The sequence below is a fragment of the Corythoichthys intestinalis genome, chromosome 19 (genome assembly GCF_030265065.1).
Source record: "Corythoichthys intestinalis isolate RoL2023-P3 chromosome 19, ASM3026506v1, whole genome shotgun sequence".
Classification (NCBI taxonomy): Eukaryota; Metazoa; Chordata; class Actinopteri; order Syngnathiformes; family Syngnathidae; genus Corythoichthys; species Corythoichthys intestinalis.
In genome coordinates this window covers 35329202-35355416 of record NC_080413.1, presented here as the reverse complement: position 1 = coordinate 35355416, position 26215 = coordinate 35329202, and the positions used below count along the sequence as shown (strand labels likewise).

General features: G+C 38.7%; 1 protein-coding gene across 1 annotated transcript in view; it reads left to right on the top strand.

Annotated features, from left to right (window-relative positions):
* Positions 1-25461, top strand: part of ptchd4 (patched domain containing 4) — a 75067-nt gene extending 49606 nt beyond the window's left edge. Inside the window, exon 3 of the mRNA XM_057823379.1 lies at positions 13955-25461. Coding sequence (XP_057679362.1) covers positions 13955-15618 — 1664 coding nt within the window. The 3' untranslated portion in view covers positions 15619-25461. The remainder of the gene's footprint in view (positions 1-13954) is intronic.
* The last annotated feature ends 754 nt before the right edge of the window (positions 25462-26215 follow it).

Below are 26215 nucleotides of genomic sequence, written 5' to 3'. Positions count from 1 at the left end.
TATCTTGCGACCAGACAGCACTGACTGTAGAGTGAAGATCAATATTGCTTGACATTATGAGGAGGAACCACTATGGTCTGTGTGGCACAAGTGTGTAAATCTGACGCACAAATGCGCAATTCTGTATTTACAAAGGTACTTTAACAGATTGCATTGATTTTGTCACCTTTCACTCTCTGACATCTCACTCTAAAGGATGTTTACCTGCCAGCAGCTACAGTATGTTCGTATGAAAATCTCAGGAGAACATAAAGCCATTTTTCTGCTTTGCTTTGTTTTAATGGAAAAGACAACCCAAAATATAAACATGGTTGCCAATTTTATGAGAAAATTGCCATTGATTGACATTGACTGACAACATGAACCTCAATGGACATCATTTGCCACGTTTACATGGAGCCAGATATTCCAATTACAATCGGTTTAGATGTTCAAACCGAATAAATGTGTTCCATATAAACACCTCATTCGGAATGAACAGGCCCAAACCGAATGGAATTTCATTCCGATTCACAGGGGTGGAATATTCCTTTTCCCAAACCGATTAGAAGTAAAATTATATCATGTAAACAGGGAAGCGGAATGGTGTCTGGTTGCGTTCTTTCTGCACATGCTCCGTACTGACGTGGTGATGTCACTTGGTGACGTAAGTAACGTCACTTGCAACATGGCTTCCAAGCACACGCACAGCGCACCTAATTGGAGTCCGGCGGAAAGTTTATATCCATGAATCCCTCCACCAGCCCACACAACTTTTTAAATGAACAGCGTGTCATTCTGAAGTTTTGTTTCCACTCGAAAAGTTAAAACAGCAGCTGATCTGACGATCGATCTCCATGTTTTGCAACGTGACGCTTTGTTTTGATTAATCTGCGCATGTCAGACGGCAGTTGTCAAACGTCCTTTCGGAATAAAGGCAGACACATGTAAACGCTGGCTCGGAATAGATGAAGTGACATGTAAACAGCTGATCTGAAATTTCCATTCGGAATGATTTGAATCGGTATGAATAAAAGTCAGCATGTAAACGTGGCTAGTGTTACCAGATTATACCATAGACTCCACTATCAGTTGACAAGACAGCTTTGACAGACATTGTTGCCACGCCTTTCTGTAGGGGGCTGATCCAGGCAGAACGCTGAGTTGGCTTTCACTGTGATAAGCTCAAACACACACTGCGTTCTAACGCCGGATTTAGGTGGAAACAGGATGAAGGTTTTACTGCAACAAGCAGGCAGGAGTGTCTCACAAGTGATTTGGTTGAGGATTCAAGGTAATAAAATCTTAATTTAAAAAATTAAAAGATAAAATGTGTGTAACTTTGGCATTAAATACTTACTTAAAATGAACGATAACTGCCCGTTTTTTTACTTTTAACCAAGAATCATGTCTGTTTTACATTCATACCTTTAGAAATTGCGCGATTTAAGCATTTATTTACAAGAATTTTCTACTTAAGAAGCTCTTTTTTTTTTTTTTTTTTGCGACGGCCTCCATGTTGGATTTTGTAAAAAAAAAAAAAAATGTAAGTTGCTATTTCTGGCAAAAACTTATATGATATGTTAAATATTGCTATTGATCCTGAAAATATAGGTGATCACCTCTAGATTTAGTGATTTTTGTGCATCTATCATAAAATCTGACAAATTTATGGCCATTTCAAGTTTTGTTACACTTACATAAAAATAATTCATCAGGATTTAATTATGGAACAACTTTGATTTTTTCATGCCGCTGCTCATGGAGACTCATATATGCCTAAGGGAGGTGCCTGATTTGGTTTTAGGTCGCCAGTGGTTTTGGTTTTAAAATATTTTAATCTTAAGTTTTTTTTAAAATAGGCCCCCTACGGATCGGCTCCGAGCCCCATGTGCCGTCAACTGATAGTATAGTCTATGATTATAGATATATATATACAGTGCTGGCCAAAAGTATTGGCACCCCAGCAATTCTGTCAGATAATGCTCGATTTCTCCCAGAAAATGATTGCAATTACAAATGCCTTGGTAGTAATATCTTCATTTATTTTGCTTGCAATGAAAAAACACAAAAGAGAGAGAAAAAAAAAAGGTCATTTTAGACAAAAAAAAAAAAGCCGGACAAAAGTATGGCACCCTCAGCCTTGTACTTGGTAGCATAACCTTTAGACAAAATAACTGCAAACAAACACTTCCGGTATCCATCAATGAGTTTCTTACAATCCTCTGCTGGAGTTTTAGACCATTCTTCTTTGGCCAACTGCTCCAGTTCTCTGAGATTTGAAGGGTGCCTTCTCCAAACTGCCATTTTCAGATCTCTACACTGGTGTTCTATGAGATTCAGGTCTGGACTCATTGCTGGCAACTTTAGAAGTCTCCAGTGCTTTCTCTGAAACCATTTTCTAGTGCTTTTTGAAGTGTTTTGGGTCATTGTCCTGCTGGAAGACACATGACCTCTGAGGGAGACCTAGCTTTCTCACCTTGGGCCCTACATAATGCTGCATTGTTAGTAGTCTTCAGACTTCATAATGCCATGCACACGGTCAAGCAGCCCAGTGCCAGAGGCAGTAAAGCAATCCTAAAACATCAGGGAACCTCTGCCATGTTTGACTGTGGGGACAGTGTTCTTTTCCTTGAAGGCCTCATTTTTCCCCCCTGTAAACACTATGTAGATTCCTTTTCCCAAAAAGCTCTACTTTTGTCTCATCTGACCAGATAACACTCTTCCAAAACGTTTCTGGCTTCCTCAGGTAAGTTTTGGTAAACTCCAGCCTAGCTTTTTTATGTCACTGGGACAGAAGTGGGGTCTTTCTGGGTATCCTACCATAGAGTCCCTTTTCATTTAGATGCCGACGGATAGTACGGGTTGACACTGTTGTACCCTCGGACTGCAGGAAAGGTTGAACTTGTTGTGATGTTAGTCGAGGTTCATTATCAACCATCCGCACACTTTTTTGTTGAAATCTCTCGTCAATTTTTATTTTCCGTCCACATCTAGGGAGGTTAGCCACAGTGCCATGAGCTTTACACTTATTGATGACACTGCGCACGGTAGACACAGTAACATTCGAGTCTTTGGAGATGGACTTGTAGCCTTGAGATTGCTCATGCTTCCTCACAATTTTGCTTCTCAAGTGCTCATACAGTTCTTTGGTCTTCTTTTCTCCATGCTCAATGTGGTACACACATAGACACAGGACAGAGGTTGAGTCAACTTTAATCCATTTTAACTGGCTTCAAGTGTGATTTGGTTATTACCTCCACTTGCTATGTGCAACAGGTAGGTAACAGGTGCTGTTAATTACACTAATTAGAGAAGCATCACATGATTTTTCAAAGGGTGCCAATACCTTTGGCTGGCCTATTTTTGGAATTATATGTAAAATTATATTGATTTATTTATTTTTTTCCCATTCTCTTTTGTTTTTTCATCGCAAGCAGAATAAATGAAGATATTACTACCAAAACATTTGTAATTGCAATCATTTTCTGGGAGAAATTGAGCATTATCTGACAGAATTGCAGTGGTGCCAATATGTCTGGCCAGCACTGTATATTAGGGATGTACCAAAAGCTAAATTCTTGGCTGAAATCAAAACCGAATATTGGAAACACTTGGCTGAAAACCGGAAACTGAAAGGCCAAAAACATACACAAAAATACACATGCATAAAGCTCATTTTATGTTTAGATAAAAAAAAAACAAAAAAAAAACTTTTATATTAATACTTTCCAAATAATGCCCTTTGCCTTGGCATTGGTTCTACAATACCAGAGGCTCGAGAAATTTTGTTTGAAAGGTGGGGATTCTGAAACTCCATGGGAGGGTGTGTTCCCGGCGGTAGTGAGTATTTTTTGGCAAACTCTATAACAGTCCTATCGCCACCTATAGCAGAGGTGCCGACCGGTGTCGTTGATGAATGTCATTTCCTTTAGTCATTTCAAATATATTTTATTGTTTAGAGATACGCAAGCACTGTACATCCCATGCAAATGACCTATATACATTTTCTTTTGAGTAAATTTCAATAATATTTAGTAAAATTTAGATGCAGAATAGTTTTATAAATTTGTTGCCGTTCTATTTCCTATTTGGTGCGCCTTAAGCCTGAGTTATGCTCCTGCACTGCGGTGGACGCAAACTGACTACGGCGTCAATGAGCATTTGATACTTCTGCGGTGAGGGAACGCGTTGCTCTGTAATTCAAACCAAGCCACTAGAGGGGTGTGGCGTTATGTTTGTACAGGTTTTGGAGCATGCTTGTTGACTTCCTCTAGTGTAGTTTAACGGAGAAAAAATAAACAATGCAAGCTGGAACGCTTAAATGTAGATCTTCAGCTCATCAACATTGAACAAATGTTGATCATACAAATATTGAGGTGCAGACGACGCAGGAGACGGTTTCGAGGCGGTCTGGCCAACTTTTGATGCCGCACAGAGTTCTAGCCTCGGGTGGAAACCAGCAAGCTGTGGCGGCTAGATTCAAACTGGTGTCGAGCAATGCGTCCAGCGTTTTGTCCGAGGTCTACAAAGCCCTCCAGCCCGTTTTGCGTTTGAAGCCTTGATGTTAACGTTATCATAAAAGCACTGAGGCACTCTCAGTCAGTGATGATGGATCTGAGTGTGAACTGTCTGTTGTGGAAAATTAAACATTAAAACCACTCTTTTGACACCAAATTTGTGCTTTATTCTTCATATACTTGAAGTGTGACACGTATCTAAGTCACAGACTCACAGCAAACTTATGTACACAGTAAATGATGAAGTGCACCAACCAAAAATACAACATAAAGTGATAAAAAGCTGGCAGTTTTTGGCCGACTGGTTCACCGCTTCGTGTGGCCATTCGATTCCGAACACACACACACTTGTCTCGGTGGTCCTTCCATTCATTTTTATTCATATGGCTAACATCCAGCCCCGTATTTTCAGCAATTTCCTCCCACGAATTGCTTGACATGTGGCAATCTTCATAATGTCCTGACTAGACACTGTAGAAGTTGTCGTACTTGCCCTTCGTTGATACTCTAATCGGCTTGGTCCATTTTTGCCTGTATCAAAATCATGTTCGATAATGGCGATGATTTCACGCTGAACCGGAAACAACAGTCTGAGCGGACTAATCACAGTCCATTTCCGCCACGTCATATGCGTCGACGTGACGCTTGGGTTAAAAAATTCAGTAGGAGCACGTCAGGCTACGGCAGAGGGTCATAAATCAGGTCTTCCTTGACGGTGCAGATCTGACGCGGAAGCACAACTCAGCCTTTAAACGGCAGGGTTTGATCCGGCATCAGGTTGACGGACCAGAAAAAAGACCTTGTCCGTATTTTAGTTTTGATGGACCCGTAAATTTGGGGTAACAGTTGTTTCTTTTCCAACACATGCACTTTAACTGGGTGTGGCTGATTAACTCTGCTAGGGGTAAATGTAACTCTGCCAAAGGTGTCTGTGTTCAACTCATTTAATTGACACCGCACCGAGAGCGATCTTAACACTGCGAGTGTTAAAACAACACCCAAATCAACACCAATCAATAATTTACACCAAAAAAATCAACTCTACAGATATGGCTGTGTACAGACTTCCAAGTGTTACCCAAGAGAAGAAAGAACTCATATGTTTGTGCTATATGGGCACCAATATATAGTTTGCACAGTCTAAAATTGGTCTCTGTGATAAAAGGTCAGAGGACTGGCATTCTTTAAGAAGTGTTCTCTCCCAAATATTGATTTATATTTGAAGATTGATTTTGCCCTCCCACGCGTCCGTCCGCACTTTTACTTTCATCGTGTGTTTTTATTGAGTTTCGATCTTGTCTGCAATTCAACGTCCCCTTTGTAATATTGTCTCCACTGTCATTCCTGCAGTCATCCTGATTGGAAGACCGTATGGTGGGTGGGAGGAGCTGGCATGCTCTCTAGCCATGTGATGGATGTGTTTTTGGGGTGTGAGAGCAACAAAGGTTTCAGTGAAGTGATTTAGTTTAATGACTCAGTGGCATTTTGGTGTGGGCCAAGGGAGGACAGGAGGGCAAATGCAGGCAAGGCTTCCATTATTACAGTGACGTGATCAAATTGTGGGATTATTAAACACAGGCACACACGTGCACGCATGCAGACGAACTTTCACCCAACCTCGCCCCGAGATAAAATAGCCTGGCGGACAGCTGTTGACAAACTACCCTCCTCCATTGAGCCCTCAACCTGCAAGTGAGAAAGGCTTGAGATACAATACCTCATGTCTCTGCGTCCTTTCATACTGAGCTATAGTTTCTTATCTTTCGCTCGCTCTATAGCCAAGCCTGCTGCCAACCAACTGCTGCAGTGCCTTCCCGACATCACAGGCTGTCCCTTGTGGAAAGGGGTAGGCGATAGGCCTTGGTTCTGACGGCAATTATTAGTCAGTTCATCATCATATAAGAAAAAAAAAAACAAGCAGCTGTGCTGCCATATTGCTGAGCGAATTTTGAAAAGCATATTCAACAACAATCAATGCCAAAAGCATGGACTTCATAATGTATTGACAGGACACGGGGCGCAGGACCAATTCTATCTCCATCAAAGCTGATCAAGTGAAAACAAAGACATAGAGCTTTTTCCATTGAAAATTCTTGTGAATAAATGCTTAAATCCCTGTATTCTTTATAGATATGGATGTAAAACAGTCGATTCTTGGTTAAAAGCAATAAAAAAAACTTGCAGTTAGCATTTATTTGACTGAAATATTGCGAACTATGATGCTTGTCAGTAAGCAAACTAGCGGCCGCCATATCACAAAGAGCTTTTTCCGTTGAAAATTCTTGAGAATAAATGCTTAAATCCCTGTATTCTTTATAGATATGGATGTAAAACAGTCTCGATTCTTGGTTAAAAGCAAAAAAAAAACAAAAAAAAAACGTGCAGATAGTATTTATTTTATGTAAATATGTCAAATGTGCTGCTAGTCTTTAAGCCCTTGTGGCGCTGCCTTATCACCATAAACAGCTTTGTATGTTGAAAATGCTTGTGAATAAATGCTTAAATCCCTGAATTCTTTACAGATATGGATGTAAAACAGTCTTGATTCTTGGTTAAAAGCAAAAAAAAGTGCAGTTAGCATTTATTTTACGGAAGTATTGCGAACTATGATGCTAGTCAGTAAGCAAATTAGCGGCTGCCATATGTACACGAAGAGCTTTTTCCGTTAAAAATTCTTGTGAATATACCGTATGCTTAAGTCCATGAATTCTTTATGTATATGGACGTAAAACAGTCTTGATTCTTGGTTAAAAGCAAAAAGAACAAAAATGTGCAGTTAGCATTTGTTTTATGTAAATATGTCAAATGTGCTGCTGGTCGTTAAGCCCCCGTGGTGCCGCCTTATCACCATAAAAAGATTTTTACTTTGAAAGTGCTTGTGAATAAATGCTTAAATCCCTGAATTCTTTATAGATATGGATGTAAAACAGTCTTGATTCTTGTTTAAAAGCAAAAAAAAAAAAAAAGAACATGCTGTTAGCATTTATTTCACGTAAATATTGCGAACTATGATGCTAGTCAGTAAGCAAATTAGCGGCCGCCATATATAAACAAAGAGCTTTTTCCTTTGAAAATTCTTGTGAATAAATGCATAAATCCCTGAATTCTTTATGTATATGAACGTAAAACAGGCTCGATTCTAGGTTAAAAAAAAAAAAAAAAAAAAAAAAAAAAAACTTGTAGTTAGCAGTTATCTTACGTAAATATTGCGAAGTATAATGCAAATGTTGTAGCATCTAATTTCTCCCATTGATTTTTTTTTCACAACGTTTCAAAATGCATGCATGGTACGATAAATATAATATTTACCTTGAATCCTCGAACACATCACTCCTGAGACAATCCTTCCTGTTTGTATGCAGTACAGCTTTCATACTTTTTCAACCTAAATCCAGCGTTAGATCGCTGCATGTGACCGACTGCTAATAAATGAAGCGGAGTGTGGGACGGCCCCCTTCCGGAAGGCGTGACGCAGTGAATGGCGAATATGTCACGTCAATACATTATGAAGTCTATGGCAAAAGATATACAATGACAAATTACTGTATTTTCTGCTTTATGCTCTGGTGTGAGCGGGGCTTTAGGCCATCTACATTCAATAGTTCAGATAGATAGTGAATAATAGATAGTGAAGATGGAGACTTGAATGTATTTGTTAGTTTGCTTTACAAAAAAAAAAAAAAAAAAATGATTGCACTTGGTTTCTGATAAAAAAAAAAACACCCCCACCCCAAAAAAAAAAATTACTTTATTATTACATCCACAATAATTGGTTCTTAATTAAAATAAGAATGAATTATTTTACATAAATTTCAGAATTTTTTCCCCACATCTGCTTTGAATGATGCCATCTGTCCATCTACCCGTTTTAAATTATACAGAATGGCCCTTGAAACAGAAGTTTGCCCATCTGTGCTATAAATGAAGCACAGCAACTAACTATTATTTTATAATCGATTAATCAGACGATTAATTATAGGATAAATGTTATTTTCTCAATGACTTTCACAATTTAACTTTTTTAAGTTAAGTTGTTTTAGGCATATTGTATGTAAAAATGAAGACAAAATGGATGACTAATTCCTTCAAAAATAATATTTTTTACAGCTTCTTGACTCAACTGTAGTCTTCAATTGTACTGTTTTAAGTACATAATTTTAAAGTTTTTAATAAAGGTTCTGAGTATAAAACAGAAAAAGAATTTCATTTCAAAGTTGAAAGTATTGTGCGTTGAGGAGTGGGGCAAACTTTCTTCTGACTGATGTCAAAGACTGGTAGATGGCTACAAGCGTCTCATTGAAGTTCATTTCAGCCAAAGGGCGTAACACTAGCTATTAGGTGGTAGGGTGTCCTAACTTTTTCCTCAGTTAGAATATGCATTTTTGTTGATATATTTGGTTTAATGAGTCAAACAAAGTTATTTTTTGTTGTTTACCTGCAATTAAATCACTTTCTTTTCCAGTGATAAAGAAAAACATGATAAGACATTGATACGTGAACATTTCTTAATAGAGAACTGAATATTTAATGGGGTGTCCTATTTTTTCACATGATTATACACCAAACTATATTAATAATAACAATTTGTTTGACAGCAAATTATCTCACTTTTGAATGGATGTAAAAGATCTGAGCTGGACATAAATGGAGTTAGTGACAAAATTTGCCAGATGACACTTAATGACATCTGTCATCAGCATGATGACAGTGTCATGTCGTAATTATGACGGTCTTATGACAGTCTTATGACACCACTGTCAGATAAAGTGTTACCTATTAACCCAAATAAATCAACAAATAAGCCACACTGGACTGTAAAACCCAGGATACAAAATTAGGGAAAAAGTAACGGCCTGTAGTCCAAAAATTACGGTAATATTATTTAAAAGTAACACTACTCTTACTTGAGTAACATTTTTTGCTCCTCTACCCAGCTCTGAGCGTGTCATTGTGCACCCATTCTGGTTTTGAATCATTCAGCATTCATACATTCAGAGAATCTCCAGTGAGCTCCAAATCTGATAAGTATCGAGCAGCAGCTTGCCATCCATGCATTTATTCCTCTCTTTATTTCACTTCAGCTTCTCTTGGTTAAGTGAAGCTATTTTTCCTGCTGAAATGGCAGACATTTTTAACAACCAGCTCCACAACACAATTTGCTCTTCACCAATACATTATATTTGAAGATGCACGGAACATGCATGTATATATATACTGTATGCAGGTAAATTATACATTGTAAAACTATACGTAGTATACATTATGGCTTACTGGCATTGTTGTTTTTAATTTTTGTCTTAGTCTTTGTCATATTATTGTCATTTCATCTTCGTCTAGTTTTAGTTGACAGTTACCGTACTTTCCGCACTATAAGGTGCACCATATTATAAGGCACATAGAATAGAATAGACGCTACAGTAGAGGCAGGGGTTATGTTATACATTCGTTTGATGGAGCTGCGCTCCGAGTTGCTGTGAGATCTGTTGCGGCACAATATTAATTAAGATATAAGGCGCACCGGATTATCATGTGCACTTTTGAGGGAATTTAAGGCTTTTCGGTGCGCCTTTTAGTTTGGAAAATACGGTACTCAAAATGTTTTTGCCTGTAAAATTCAAAGTTTTAGTCCAAAAATGAACAAATGTTTCCAACTATTTAAAAATGAACATAGACAGAAGAGCACATATTGTAACGTCTACAAGGACAATGCCAACTCAGCAGGAAAACCAGTACATCATTTTCAATTAAACCTACCAAGAAGCGACAAACTGTATGTAATAAAAAAAAGTTGCCTGAGTGTTTAACATTTTCTAGACCAGGGGTGTCTCCGTTCGTTTGCGTGGCTGTCGCGTGTTTGGTAGGGCTTGCGCGCAGCTGGATGTGATTGAGCGCGCTCAGGTGGGGGATCCCGGTGCCGGGATTGGCGATGGGGCGGCTTAGGGTCGTTTGCCAACGGGCTTACACTCACAAGGGATTCACACGATTACTGGTTTCTAGATCACAGAGCTGATTTTGTACACTCCACGCCTCCCAGTCACTTAGCTTATAGACTTCCCCACCCCGCTCCCCTTCTTTCCCTGGTCAACAGGCCCCCAACATGGTTTCAACCAAGAATACATCTAGCTGAGGATAGCACCAAAATATTCATAGTTAGTGTAGGCGTTCAATGTATTTCTTGCTGTTGTTTGTGTTTCTTTTCTTTCTTTTCTTGTGTTTCTTTTCTTCTGTTCCCCCATAACGCTTCCTGGTCGCTGCTTTGTCATAATAAATGAAGTATGTTGAATGATCACAATGGGAGTATGTCATCCCCTCAATGTGAAACATTAAAACTGTTCAGACATCCGGACACTTACACTTCCATTCTCTGTGTCAAACAGCTGAACAGGACAGGTTTCAGAAAGAAAAAAAAAGACCAGGGGTCTGCAACCTGCGGCTTCCGAGTTGCATGTGGCTCTTTTATTGTTTTGCTGAAGCTCTTCGTAAAAGTGGCAGTGAAAAATTTCACTGCCATTGACAATGTTAGACGCCAAATCATCCTTCCACTGTGAATTTCAATGAGTTCATCACTAGAAGACGTCTAGTCTATTTGAACTGGGAATGGGTTATGAGCTGTGGCGTTCCCCAGGGGTCAATCTCATCAACTCTACTGTTCATTCTGCATCAAAAAACATTTCTAAAAACAAAGTACATCAAATGGATTGGACGTCTAACGCCATAAATGGCAGACACTGAGTAAATTGCCGATGCTTTGATTTTGATAAAATGATCAGTTGAGAAATAAGCTAGTTATAAGTTTAACTTATTTTAACGTCAATGCATTGACTTTGATGGGATTATCGCCCCTAGCAACATGGCCGTTGGTAGGGGAGATGAAAGGTCTTTTTTTGTTGTTGCTTCTGCCATGAATTGAAAAGAGTGTATCACTAGTAGACGTCCAATTTCAAGTCGATTGAATATCTATCACTGTCAATGGCAGCCAGTGAGTTAAATATTTGATTTGAAATTAAATTGGATTTTACAGTTTTCAAACCTAATTTTAAATTTGAAGATGTTGGTGCAGACTATAAGCAAACTACTGTATAGGTAAATAAAAAAATGTTTTGTGTTGCAGTTCATTAAGATATTAGGTGTCAAAGGGCTTTTGTGGCTCCTGGTATTTTTATTTTGGCGGGATACCGCTCTTTGAGTATATAAGGTTGCTGACTCCTGCTCTCGACTTACTGACCAGAAAAGCTAAGTGGCTCTGCTTTAGACTGGCCAGTGTTTTAAAAGGACCTCACCTCACCTGAAACTAATACGAACACGAATACTACGCTAACACTAGGATCACATTTAGCGTCTGATGATCACTCAGCACAGACCTTTAAAAGCTAAAGCAAAATTCCATATTCTCTCTTGCCAAGATAAGAAAACAAATCTTACTGTGTTTCCAAACAAATAAGATGGAGGGAAGCTTAGCTTGAGACACAGCCTATACTCCGGTGAGGAGGGAGAGGTGCAGCAGACCTCACATGAGTGTCACGGCCCAAACACTGTCACGATGCAAGCTGACGTACTCCTTGTACAATATGAAAACGTCACGCATTGTGAACATGCGGTGGTATGAAAATGAAAATGAACCTTTTGGAATTTCTCAAATTTCTTTATAAAATCACCATTAAATGTGATCTGATTTTTTTCAAAATCACACAGATGAAAAGTCGGTGTTTGCTTTAACTAAAACAGCCCAAACATTCATACGTTTTCATAATTTAATGAGGATAGTAGGCAAACAATGACAGAAGTGGGAAAAATAAGTAAGTGACCATCACATTTAATATTTTGTGGGCCCCCTTTTGGCAGCAATAACTTCAACCAGACACTTCCTCCAGCTGCAGATCAGTATGGCACATGAATCAGGACTAATTTTGGCCCATTGTGCTCGACAAAACTGCTGTAGTCCAAGCAGATTCCTTGGATGTCTGACATGAATCGCTATCTTTAGGTCATACCGCAGCATCTCAATCGGGTTTAAGTCTGGACTTTGACTTGACCATTCCAGAACGTGTATTTTGTTCTTCTGAAATCATTCTGAAGTTGATTTACTTCTGTGTTTTGCATTACTGTCTTTTGTTTTAGGATCATTGTCTTGTTGCAGCATCCATCCGCCTTTTAGCTTCAACTGTCTGACAGATGGCCTCCGGTTTTCCTGCAAAACATCGTGATAAACTTTTGAATTCATTCTTCCATTAATGATTGCAAATTGTCCAGGCCCAGGGGTGGCAAAACAGCCCCATATCATGATGCTCCCTCCACCATGCTTCACGGTGGAGATAAGGTGTTGATGTTGGTAAACTGTTCAATTTTTCCTCCACACATGACGTTTTGTCTTACTCCCAAACAATTCAACTTTAGTTACATCAGTCCACAAAATATTTTGCCAAAACTTCTGTGGAGTGTCCAAGTGCCTTTTTGCGAACATTAAATGAGCAACAATGTTTTTTTTTAGACAGCAGTGGCTTCCTCCAAGAAGTCCTCCCATGAACACCATTCTTGACCATTGTTTTACATATAATTGATGTATCCACAGAGATATTGGACTGTGCCAGTGATTTCTGTAAGTCTTTAGCAGACACTCTAGGGTTCTTTTTTACCACTCTTAGGATTCTGCATTGAACTCTTGGCGTCATCTTTGGTGGACGGCCACTCCTTGGGAGAGAAGCAACAGTGCCAAACTCTCTCCATATGTAAACAACTTCCCTTACTGTCGATTGACGAACATTCAGACTTTTAAAGATGGTTTTGTAACCTTTCCCAGCTTTAAACAAAACAACAATCCTTGATCACAGATTTTCAGACGGCTCTTTTGACCGAGCCATGATGCACATCAGACAATGCTTCTCATCAAGACAATTCTTACCCAGTGTGTGTTTTATCGTGGGCAGGGCAGATTTAAACCACTCATCAGTGATTGGGCACACACCTGACGTAAAATGTTTGGTAAAAATTGGTTTCAATTGCTCTTTAAGTCTCCTTAGGCAGAGGGTTCACTTTCTTATTTTCCCCCTTCTGTAACTGTTTGCATTTTAGCCTAATTAAAATATGAAAACCTATATATGTTTGGGTAGTTTTAGTTAAAGCAGACACTGTATTTTCATCTGTGTGATTATGACAAGATCAAATCACAATGGATGGTGATTTTATGGAGAAATATGAGAAATTCCAAAAGGTGCAGATACTTTTTCATACCAATGTATGAGAAAAACTATGTCGCATTTTCGTCTCGTACTTGTCGCGTCAGACAAAAACTGGCATTCGTCTTGTTATGTTCTAGTCTCCCAAGCCACGTTTTTAGCTCATCGTCACGTCATCGTAATGAAAAAAAAAATTGTTCGTCGAAGAATTTTTTTTTTTTTTATTGTCTTTATTGATGAAAACGACACTGCTTACTGGTCTCTCTTTCATGTGTTTTATAGGCCATGGAACCAAAGGAGTCTTCGAGCTGCTGGCAGGCTGGAGGAGAACAAGGGAAAACCTGCCTTTTAAGGAGCGTGTGGCTGATGCATTTGCTGATGTGATGGTGTGCTACACAATGACCAGCTCACTCTACATCATCACATTTGGCATGGGAGCAAGCCCTTTTACCAATATTGAGTCCGTGAAGATTTTCTGTCAGAGCATGTGTGTTGCCATCCTGGTCAACTACTTCTACGTTTTCTCATTCTATGGCTCCTGTTTGGTATTCGCTGGACAACTGGAGCAGAACCGCTATCACAGTGTATTCTGTTGTAAAATACCCTCAGTAGAGTACTTGGAACGCCAGCCCACTTGGTTTAAAACCATGATGAGTGATGGCCATGACCTTTCTACGCACCATGACAGCGTTCCTTACCAGAATCACTTTATTCAGCACTTCCTGCGTGAACACTACACAGAGTGGATTACTAATACCTATGTGAAACCCTTTGTGGTTATTCTCTATCTCATCTATGCTTCTTTCTCATTCATGGGATGTTTACAAATCAGTGACGGTTCAAACATTGTAAACCTTTTGGCAAGTAACTCTCCGAGTGTTTCCTATGCGATGACTCAGCAGAAATATTTCAGCAACTACAGTCCTGTGATTGGGTTTTACATTTATGAGCCTATTGAGTATTGGAACTCTACGGTGCAGGAGCACTTGAAAACCCTCGGTCACGGCTTCAACAAGATCTCTTGGATCGACAACTTTTTCCAATACCTGCGTGTGGTGAACGTGAGCGCATCGACTAAGAGTGAATTCATCAATATCCTCAAAGACTCATTTCTGAGAAGCCCTGAATACCAGCACTTCACAGAGGACATCATATTTTCCAAGAACCGTGACACCAATGAGTACGATATAATTGCCTCACGCCTGTATTTAGTGGCACGGACCACAGAAAAGAAGCGTGAGGAGGTGGTGGAGCTTCTCGAGAAGCTTCGCCCATTGATGCTGATTGACAGTATCAAATTCATTGCCTTCAATCCCACATTTGTGTTCATGGACCGCTACAGTTCCTCTGTCATCTCTCCAATCCTGACCTCAGGCTTTAGTGTACTCACGATCCTTATCCTTACTTTTTTCCTTGTCATTAATCCCTTGGGGAACTTCTGGCTCATTCTCACAGTTACATCAGTGGAGCTGGGCGTCTTAGGTTTGATGACACTTTGGAATGTCGGTATGGACAGCATCTCAATCCTGTGCCTTATTTATACCCTAAACTTCGCCATGGATCACTGTGCACCACACTTATATACTTTTGTGCTGGCCACTGAGCACACAAGGACACAGTGCATCAAGTTGGCACTGGAGGAGCACGGTGCGGCCATCCTGCAGAACACATCTTGCTTTGTGATTGGGATCATACCTTTAGTGTTTGTGCCTTCCAATCTGACCTACACACTGTTCAAGTGCTCGCTCCTCACAGCCAGCTGCACCGTGCTTCACTGCTTCGTCATCCTGCCTGTCTTCCTCACCTTCTTCCCGCCATCTAAAAAGAGACACAAGAAAAAGAAACGGGCTAAGCGGAAAGAAAGGGAGCGGGAGAGGGAAAGAGAAAGGGAGGAGATCGAGTGCATAGACGTTAGAGAGAATCCCGATCATGTGACAAACGTCTAATTTGTTTGTCATTTTCGCAGTTAATTGGATTACGTAATGTAACGCGACAACTTTCAAGATGCAGTGCGGTGAAAATATCTATCACCTGTTTGGTGTGCACTGTTTGCTCCCGGCCAATAGCAGCTAAGCAGTTCATAGTATAGCGCGCTCCCATTGGACAACCTTTCAGTGCATAAGTACTGTCAGTGTCTTTCATTGGTACAAACCACAACATACTCATAGTTCTACTATTAGGTACAGTATATGTGAAACTAGGTTATAAGAGCTGTACGCAAATTATAAATATATATAGTAGATTACTCTATTGAAATATTTGTAAATTGAAACTTTATCTCCAGCAGTCCTTATCTACAAGAGTAAAGGTTGGTTTATACCTGACGCATCCGTGCAGTCCGCACAGCTTCGCGCGGAAAATGACGTAATTTCAGTGACCACGCCATTCCGCGCGGTGCACAAACACGTCAAATTTCCGCAACGCGTACATTGCTGAAATTTTTAAACCCGCGGAGACACCTGGCGTACGAGCTGCTATTAGCAAAGATGAGTGGAGGTGGCGGAGGATTCATCAACTGCAATGGAAAAACATGGCAGACGAACTAGTAGTTGCAGAAGTTCACAAGTACAGTGGTACCTCGACATATGATCACATCGACATAAGATCCTTTCGACATCCGACGTAAAATTTGAATCGTTATTTGTCTCGACATGACATGCTCGAAAAACGACAATGTACAGTATGTCCGTGTCGCAATTTCATTGTTTTCGTGCAAGACGGACGAACGGCAGATTTTCTTGTGAGAGAAATCAACATGGGTCCTAAGAAGGTTAGTGCAGGTAGTGAAAAAAGGAAAAGGGTGACGCTTACCTTTGAAATTAAGATGGAAATGATCGAAAAATATGAGCGTGCTGTGCGCATCAGTGAACTGGCTCGACAATAAAGCCGGAATATGTCTACAATCTCGACGTTCCTCCTCAAACCTCCGTTCGCCAGTCTTTATAAGTTAAGGTGACAAATATAATTATTGTAAGATCGGCAAAGAAATCGCCAGCTTCGTCAGGTTTTCAATCATTTATTTTAGAAATTTTGCAACAAAACATGGCTACTGTCCGCCTCAGCCGACGGCAACAACATGAAAAGAGAAAGTAAAAACTCTTCCACAACTCTCTCACTCTGTCATCAGTGACACGGAGCATTCAGGAACAGCATGCAAAACACAACCGCCACATTAGAACCCGATTCGTTACATAATTTTTGTTATTGTTTCGAATTGTATTTATAATTTATTTGTTATGTGTAATTGCTATTTGTAATTGCACCAAGGATTTAGTGTAGGTCGTTGGGCTGTGGAACTAATTAATCATATTATAATGTGTTCTTATGGGAAAATCCCGCTCGACACACAAACATTTAACAACTTACAAACCAAGTCCTGAAACGAATTAAATTCATATGTAGAGGTACTACTGTACAAACATTTGGATCATTCGGCCAATAAAGACCACTGGAACAAAAAACTTTGATGAGCACCTTAAGCTTATCCATTGCAGAGAAATGGATTCTCTACTCCCTTTCTCTCTAGTATGAAACACTTACTGTATGCTGTAGACACTTTTTGGTGCCCCCTGAGTCTGGGAGAATATTGGTTTCACCACTTGGGCCAACTGCACAGAGTATACATTGTGAAAAACGTAAGCCGGAAGAACTCCATGCATCTTATTTCCTTGCGGAATGTTCAACAGGTCAGGTATAAACCAGGCTTAAGGCGCAAAGCAGTCTGCTCAGCCAAGAAAGCGCAAACAGGCTAGTGGAAATGTCATCATTAAGAAACTACCAATAAATCAGGGGCGGTTCAAATATTTAAGATCGTGTTCTCATGTTTCACATCAGGTGAAGATTTGTTTGTGGCTGTCAAGTCATGGCTTGCACTGAAGAGTTTGGGCTACTAACAGCGGTCTCCATATGCTAATCAAACAAAGCTTCATATCATACAATAGCTAGACTTTACCAGAAAAACATTTTTATTTATTTTAATTTACCTTTTTTGAAAATTAGTAGGCGTGTCTAAAAAAAAATCAGGATTTTGATGTTCTTTTAAATCCCCAAAATGTTTTTACTAAGTACACTTTCGTGGTGATTTATGAAGAATACGTCTGAGGCAAACATATCAAAAAGCAAAAAAGATCATAAATGTGTATGCTTCTCTTCTCCACACTGTGATGCTTACAGCTTCCATAGGCAGAGTCTGGGTTTGTACCGAATATAATGCAAAATGTAAAAGACCATGGTTCTTAAAGTGCAAAATGGTAAAAACAAAAATTCTAGCTTCATTTTGAAGGGGGAATAGTGGTTCACAACTTCACATGAATAATTTTTGCAGCTATCGCAATGTTGTCCGGCTGTCACTGTCAGGCCATATTCAAGTCAAACAATTGTGGAATTCCAGTCGCAGGATCTTTATTGACATATTTTTGGCACCTCAGTGAAATTGGCCCCCCATCAGAAGCAAATTTATAGAAAAATTATGTCATCTGTTTGCGCTGAAAATTTTTTTCGTTTGTGTTACTATCATTTTTTTAGATATCAACCAGGGGTTGGTAGAGTACCAAAAAGTTTTACTCAAGTAGGAGTAACATTACTTCAAAATAATTTTAATCAGTAAGTAAGTAAAAAAGTATCCAGTGGAAAGAAAACTCAACTACTGAGTAACATTGGGAGTAACTGCTTTTTTATTTATTTATTTATTTTTGTTTAAACAATGGTATTTTTTTTCTCAGCACAAACTCATCTATATGAACTGTCCATAACAACATTAAGCCAAAGGAAAAAATAAATAAAAATCATTGAATTTCGACAGAGAGAAAAAAAAGACATATATGAAGCATTATTCGTCCAAACAGCATGAGTGCCACACCCTCTAGTGGAGAAAATAGTTGCTAGTTTGAATAATTCATACTGTAGTTCCTTCGTAGTTACTATTATGAAATTAAAAGGATCAAATCTCCAGTTTTCCGTGGTCAATCGGTGCCCAATAAATACTGGGATAGAGTTTTAAATCCGCGCTTTCGAGTCATGTTGAGGGCAGCACTCTATTCAAAGTACTTCATTTTTTACGGTGCTGTAAGGACGCCACGTGATTAAACAGGCTGGCGTGATCATAGAACGGCAAGCTTGCATCTGATTGGTGTAATCGAGTCATGTAATTATTGTTGCGACATCTCTTTGGTGAAATTAGTAGTGCTACTTTTGGCAATGGCATCGCTGGCAAATATGAAGAATAAGCTAAAAAATGTAACGATTCTTGTGTAGCCAAAAATAGCGGAGTAAGAGTAGCATTTTGTCTTCGCAAATCTACTCAAGTAAAAATAAAAAGTATGGCTTAGCAAAACTACTCTTAGAAGTTCATTTTTCTCAAAAAGTTAATATAACGGAGTACATGTAACACGTTACTGCCCACCTCTGATATTAACAATTCATTCACAGGTCAAACTGAGGTCCACCAGCTCCCCATTTTTATTGAAAATTGCTAAAAATTGTGTCAATAGTTTGTGCTGTGAATATTTTCATTTGTGCTGCTATCGTTTTCGAGATATGGAGATATTAATTTCGAGCGATGACGTAATGCAGCCCTCCATTTATGGCAAAATGGACCTGAAGGGGTGCAATTCGTTTGTGCTACATTTGCGCTAGTTGCTGGGACACCCCTCTGGTATTGATAGAGTTGGTACACTTTTTTAGCCGTAATGGAGGTGCTGCGATTGATGTCATCACTTGAAATTAATATCTCAATATCTAAAAAACGATACCAGCAAAAACGAAAAGTTTTACAGCACAAACCTAGCTCAAACGAATGACATAATTTTTCTATAAATTTGCGTTTGATGGGGGGACAACTTAGCTTAGGTATTTTTGGCACATGCACAGTTGGTTGGGTGGCAAGAGTTAACAAAAATAATGCCAGGCAGTGAAGACGCGATGATAAGTTAGCAGGTAAAATTTCTGATATGTAAACACGATCATGTCTGAAGACAGTAGGAAGTTAAGGAAAAAACCTAAAATATTTATTGCCCTGGTAGCCCTCGTCTTGCTGAAAGTGGATTGTATACTACACAAATTTGATTTGTTTAGTTAATTATTATTATTGTTTTTTTTTTTATCTTCTCTAAATAATAAGTAATCACTAGAATTTACCAAGCCTCACAAATCCTGTCAGTATAAGCAGGAAACCAAGCATTGGTCAAAGTGTCCAGCGTTCTGTCACATTCGCATACTTTGTCAGAGCACCATAAATGTACAGTGTCGTTAATCTTGCTTTAAACCAGTAATTAGTTACAATTACAAATGACTCCTTCCAAGAAGTAATTGAGTTAGTTACCTAATTGTAAGAGTAAATAGTTACTCAGCAAAGTAACTGACGTTACGTTTCATGTTCTACACGTTATTACATTATACATTGTATAACATCTTTCACATCAAGGATATTTATATTAACTGATTGAAGAATAAAAACACTATATACAGTATTTTAGAATATTTGGTATTTATTTGGACCAAATATATTGGTCCGTTAAGAAAACACAAATGTAAACTGACCATTAACTAGTGCAAATCTCTGAAACTGTATGTTAGCCCTACTGCACAATGAGCAGAACACTATCCTTAAATATTCCGTAAACTAATAATAACTAGAGCTGCAAGCTGGACTGAACAAGCCCTAGAGATGAGAAATACATTCACACACCTATGTGAAAAAAATCCTATTGTGGAGGGTCCTTCAAAAAAGGAGACGCTACTTAGCTGTGCAGCCACACCCTTATTTTTAAACAAAATGAACATTGTAATTGGGCCGATTTGACCAAGTGTGCCAAATTTCATGGCTCTATAAGCTGCCTGAGTCCTGTAAAGAGCTACTTCCGTTTAATGGCGAACAAAGGGTCATCATGTGGACATGGGCCCTAAACATTGAAAATAATTCAAGTACAAAAACCAATACCCACAATTGTGAACTTGGGTAAAAGAACAAATTCCTGCCTTTTATTTCATTGAGCGAGAAGTAGTGCCAGTGTTCTATCGATTTGGTCTCTCCATCGAATTGATTGATAGCCACAGCTCTACTGAGCACGCGTATGGCAACCAACCTCTCAAGGGTTATCGTAGGTCAAATGTGCCTTTTGACCACTAAGACTATTAAAAATGCTAATCATAGTAAAATATTATTTAGAGTAACTTATAAGCCTGGAAAAATATGCTACTTCTAGTAACAGTGTTATTTAAAGGACTTTAAAAGCCTGTTGAAATACACTATACCTATGGTACTGCAAAATTGATATAGATGTTATATGCCTGATTAACTGTCCCACGCACCGATACCCATAATCTTATTAGTGTTTCGACAGTGGAAGTTTCTAATAAAACGTGTCAAAACTTAAGGTATATTTGTTTGATGGGATAGCCTGCATCGATAGTACCCTGTGAAAAACTGGGAGTTTACTTCGACAAATCGACAGAACACTGGTACTAAGTAGGGCATGAACTGCCCACCTCGCCATCATCGCATTTGCAACGGCGTCACCACCCCCTTCCCTCCTCCCCCCTCCTGCCGTGCTCTATCCGGGAAGGAGGCAGCTAATGTGTCACAAAATCAACTGTCGACAGCTCGCTCTTCCTTCAACCAAACTGTAGTAATGCACCGCTTTACATCCTCAGTAACGGTAATGGCGTTGCAAAGATGGAAAAAGTAATTAATTAGATTACTCAATACTGAAAAAAAATATATATATACCGTTATACTCCAACACCATTATTAACAACACTGTAAACATATGATGATACTGTACTTTTCACTCATTAAATGTTGCTCAAAGTGCTTCAACACAGTGTACTTAAAGTACTGGTTAAGTTATAGATCAGCACTATGATTGTGCAGTATATATTGGATTGCATTTCATAAAGTTGAGTGGCCGCAACCTATTTCCGTATTAAAATGTGTATTTATGGAACATTTACAGTATGTTGTCATAATGATTATGGCGTATACTTAATATAATGACAGTCCTGAAATGGTTATTTAAAAATGCGACAATACAGTAAATATATCTTCAATCTAATACAAAGAAAGGTTGCGGCCACAGAACTTTATCAAATAGTTCAATGTGGTTACTCCACAATTACATCTAGAAATTAATAATTAAGTATTATGAAGCGGTTTGTGCAACGTGTAAAAATCATATGGGTGCGCTAATGTAACAGAACACCTGGTGTAATCTCCTGATCGCCTGCAGGTAGTTAGTGGGAATTGGAAAAAAAATAAAATGAATAAAACTTTTCATCATCGCCCACATTCGACAACACAGCAAAAATGACATTATACATCCTCCTCGATTGTGTAAAACAATCGAATTACATGCAAAATACTGTGATTCTTGCAACATGCTACCATGATGCAAGGTGACATTTAAACAATTACATCACAAAAGATCCTCCTAAACTTGGGGCAGACCAAATAATCACTTTACCTGCCAATTAGGATGCATGTTAATTGATCAAATGGGTCATCAAGTAGGCTACACATAATGGAGTGGATTGTCCAAAATGAATTATTACAACAGTTAACATCACATTTAATTTTGTAGCTAGCTCCAGAAATAGAAGTGCATGTATTCCATTACCTATTTTAATGTCACACGTTTTCTCGGCATGGTTGTTACCTGGTAGGGTTCCACCACAAATGAATATTTTTTTTTTTTTTTTTTAAGACTGAACCTGAGGGCTGTCAAGATATTTACACTTGGTCTTAGAGTTAAGGCAAAACAGTCCAAAACACTCCCCTCTTTAAGTATCAGAACAATGAGGCCCAGTTCTTTATTTTGTAGAAGACAATTTTGTCATTAAATAAAGAATACCGTAATTTATGGACTATAAGCAGCTACTTTTTTCCCTCATTTTGAATCCTGCAGCTTATAGTCCAGTGTGTCTTATTTGTTGATTTATTTGGGTTAATAGGTAACACTTTGTTTGACAGCGGCCTCATTAGACTGACATAGACCGTCATAATTATGACATGACACTATCATCGTTATTAATGAATGCTTATGACGGTTGTCATTTAGTGATGGTCTTATGAGTCTTATGACGCCACTGTCAAATAGTGTTACCAAATACCATAACTAGCAATTAATGAAACAAATAGAGCAGTAATTAAGGAAATAATTAGCACAGAACATTTTTCACAGAACTATGATTGTAATTTACATCTGTAGCACTGCAATGCATGCTAAGAGACATGATGGACGACAACCGTGTTGACAGCAGGTGGCAGCAGAGGTTGACTGTCTTCCCCAAGGGAGCAGTGACGGCCAAATTAAACTTCTTAAAGCAATGAAGCTTTGCAGCCAATTGGTTCAAAGCTTCAGTTGGTCTTATGACAGTCTTATGATGCCGCTGTCAAATAAAGTGTTACCAGTTTATCTCTTTTGGTGTAAATATTCCATGATACAATGAGGAGAGCTGCGGTTTATAGTCCAGTGTGGCTTATCTATGAACAAATGTCATTTCCGTTTTAAATTTGGTGGGTGGAGGCTTATGGTCAGGTGCGCCTTATAGTGTGAAATTTATGGTATATAACTCGAGTTTTTCACTTCAGCTTTTTTTTTTTTTTTTTTTTTTTTAATATTTGCAGCTTTTGTTTGAATGTCCCTTATTACACGTGAGGGCTCTGTTTTCATGCCTTTTGTGAGGAGACCTGGTATTAGTACACTTGCAGACTATAGGGGACCAAAATGGGACAGAATGAAATATATACAGTAAATACATCTTTAAATTACAACGGAGATTAGGGCCAAATAAAGGAGAAGAAAAAAAAAGGACTACGAGATTAAAGTCTTGGGGGTTCTACAATTATAAAAAGTAAAAAAAATATATTACATAGGGTAAACCACTACGCACTTTACGTACATGTACCTTAGCTGGGAGCTACAACAAAGCATCAATATAAAGCCATCTATTGATTATAATTTGATGTAAATGAGCCAAAAGATAAAGGACTTCCTTATTTATGAAGCAGATGTTAAAATATAGATAATTATGTAACAAATAAGGTTCTAATGTGGCGGTTGTGTTATGCATGCTGTTCCTCAGCGCACTGTGTGACTGACATGAGAGTGAGAGAGGTGCGAAAGAGTTTTTACTTTACTGTTGTTGTTGGCGTCGGCTATGGCGGACAGTAGCCGTGTTGTTTGCACAAGTTCTGAAATAAATGATTAAAACCCTGATGAAGCTGGCGAATTGTTACAACAATAATAATTGTCACCCTAACTTATGAAGACTGGCGAACGTATTGTCAAGCAAGTTCACTGACGTGCACAATGCTCTCATATTTTTCTATCATTTCCATCTTAAGTTCAATGGTAAGTTTCACCTTTTTCAATTTTTTCACTACGTGCGATAACCTTGTTGGGACGCATGTTTATTTCTCTCGCTAGAAAATCCGCCGTGCATCCGTCTTGCGGGAAAACAATAAAAAAATTACGACGATCTCATAAATCCTCATATTTCAAACAGGTCGTTATATGTTGACACATATGGCGAGTCAAATTTCACGGCGGATGTCGAAAGGATTCTATGTCGATGCAATCGTATGTTGAGGTACCACTGCTATTCTTACATTGTGTGCACCATACTGACCCCTACTCTATGCCTTGTCAGTACATATACAGTATGTCAGCCCATGGAGATATTTAAAAACTATAGTATAACAAGGGTGATAATAATAATCAGAGGTGGGTAGAGTAGCAAAATATTATACACAAGTTGTCAGGTATGAGACGGGGGAACCAGCTGTGTATCACAAACACAGTCTTTTATTAAGGTTGGTAGGCAATGGACACAAACAGGAACTGGAGGAATGGCGTGGTCGAGTAAAGCCGGTCAGGCTGAGCAGGATGATCAGGTTCGAGAATTGGCGTCGTAGGTACAAGCTGGTCAGTTGGTCAAGGATGGTCAACAAGCCGGAGTGTGCTGTATGACACACGGATCCACGGATAGAAAGACATGTAGTTCTTAAAAGATAAATGTTAGTACAAGTTATAATAATTTGATATTAAAACCCCTCTTAATGTTTTCGTTTCAATAATATTTATAAAATTATTTAAGCTAGTAGGTCTCCATTGTTGTTGACGTTGCTGGGCGGTGACGTCACAGGGCCACGCTGCCGTACTTCACAGTGTCACTCTAAAAAAAAAAAAAGTCCCTCTTTAATTATGTAAGAATTATGTAAGGTAGTGATTTTAATACGCCACAATGTGACAGTGGCGAGTTTAAATTAATTAGGGAACAAGCCAATGAGTGCGTTTTGTCCCTTGACTGACGCCGTAGTCTTCCTTTAATGCACAATGGGGTGTAAGGCAGAAAAAAAGGAGAGTGGACACAGGCGTTCAGATTCGTAGCTTGGACCGCCCTGTTTATTGGCATAAGCTTCAGCAACTCCTTCACAACAAACATAAGTATCATACAGTGAAAATACAACAAAAATAATATTCATATCTCTCAAAAAATAATGTTCACAAAAAGAAAAGTGTTTCAATCTGTATTAATGAGGCCCTATTCACATACAGTTAAACAATAATGCAAAAAGAACTGGCATTCACAAATCCACCATCAAAATACATATGCATAATACACATAAAACTTACGCGGAGTTCGGTCAAACTCTATTTAAACAGTTTAGCAACTCATTTAGCTCAACAAATGCATTGAATGGCAATATTTAGTCACAATATACAAACTATGAAGCTAGGAGCTATTATCAGAAATCTTGTTAGTTGTGACTGACTCTTCTACGGCGTCAGTCGAGGGACAAAACGCACACATTGTCTTGAGCCTCTTATTAAATTAAAACTCGCAAATGACACCTTGTGGTGTGTTTAAATCACTACCTTAAATAGTTAAAGTGACACTGTGAAGTATGGCAGCGTGTCCATGTGATGTCACCGCCGTGCGACGTCAACATCAATGGCCAGCTACTAGTTTATTTTTTTATTTAAAAATTTACTAATGTTATTAAAACGAAAACATTGAGGGGTTTTAATAAATTATTTTGACTCGCACTAACATTTATCTTTTAAGAACTACATGTCTTTCTATCCAAAGTACCCTTTAAAAGATAAACGTTTTGATGAGTTAAAATGATTTGACATTGAAACCACTCTTGATGTTTTCGTTTTTATACAATTTGTAAAATTAGTTTAACTAGTACGTCACCATTGTTGTTGACGTTGCAGGGCGGTGACGTCACATGATTACACTGCCAGGCTTCCAGAGTATGACTCTAGCAACATAAACGTCGTCTGTTGCATTCTTACAATTTCAACCGGAAGGGAATATTAATGACAATGACAGCACTGTCAATATTTCACAACATGAACAGCAACAGCAAAATGAACAGAAAAGACGGGATAAGATGAGACGAAAGTAGGAAAAAATAACTGTTCTGCCAAAATGTGATACACCAGCGAAACATGCTGCAAGAGGCGAATTTGACACCCAAAGTACTACCGTGAGCTTTCAGCTTGTCTTGTTTAGATGCATACAAACAGAACATAC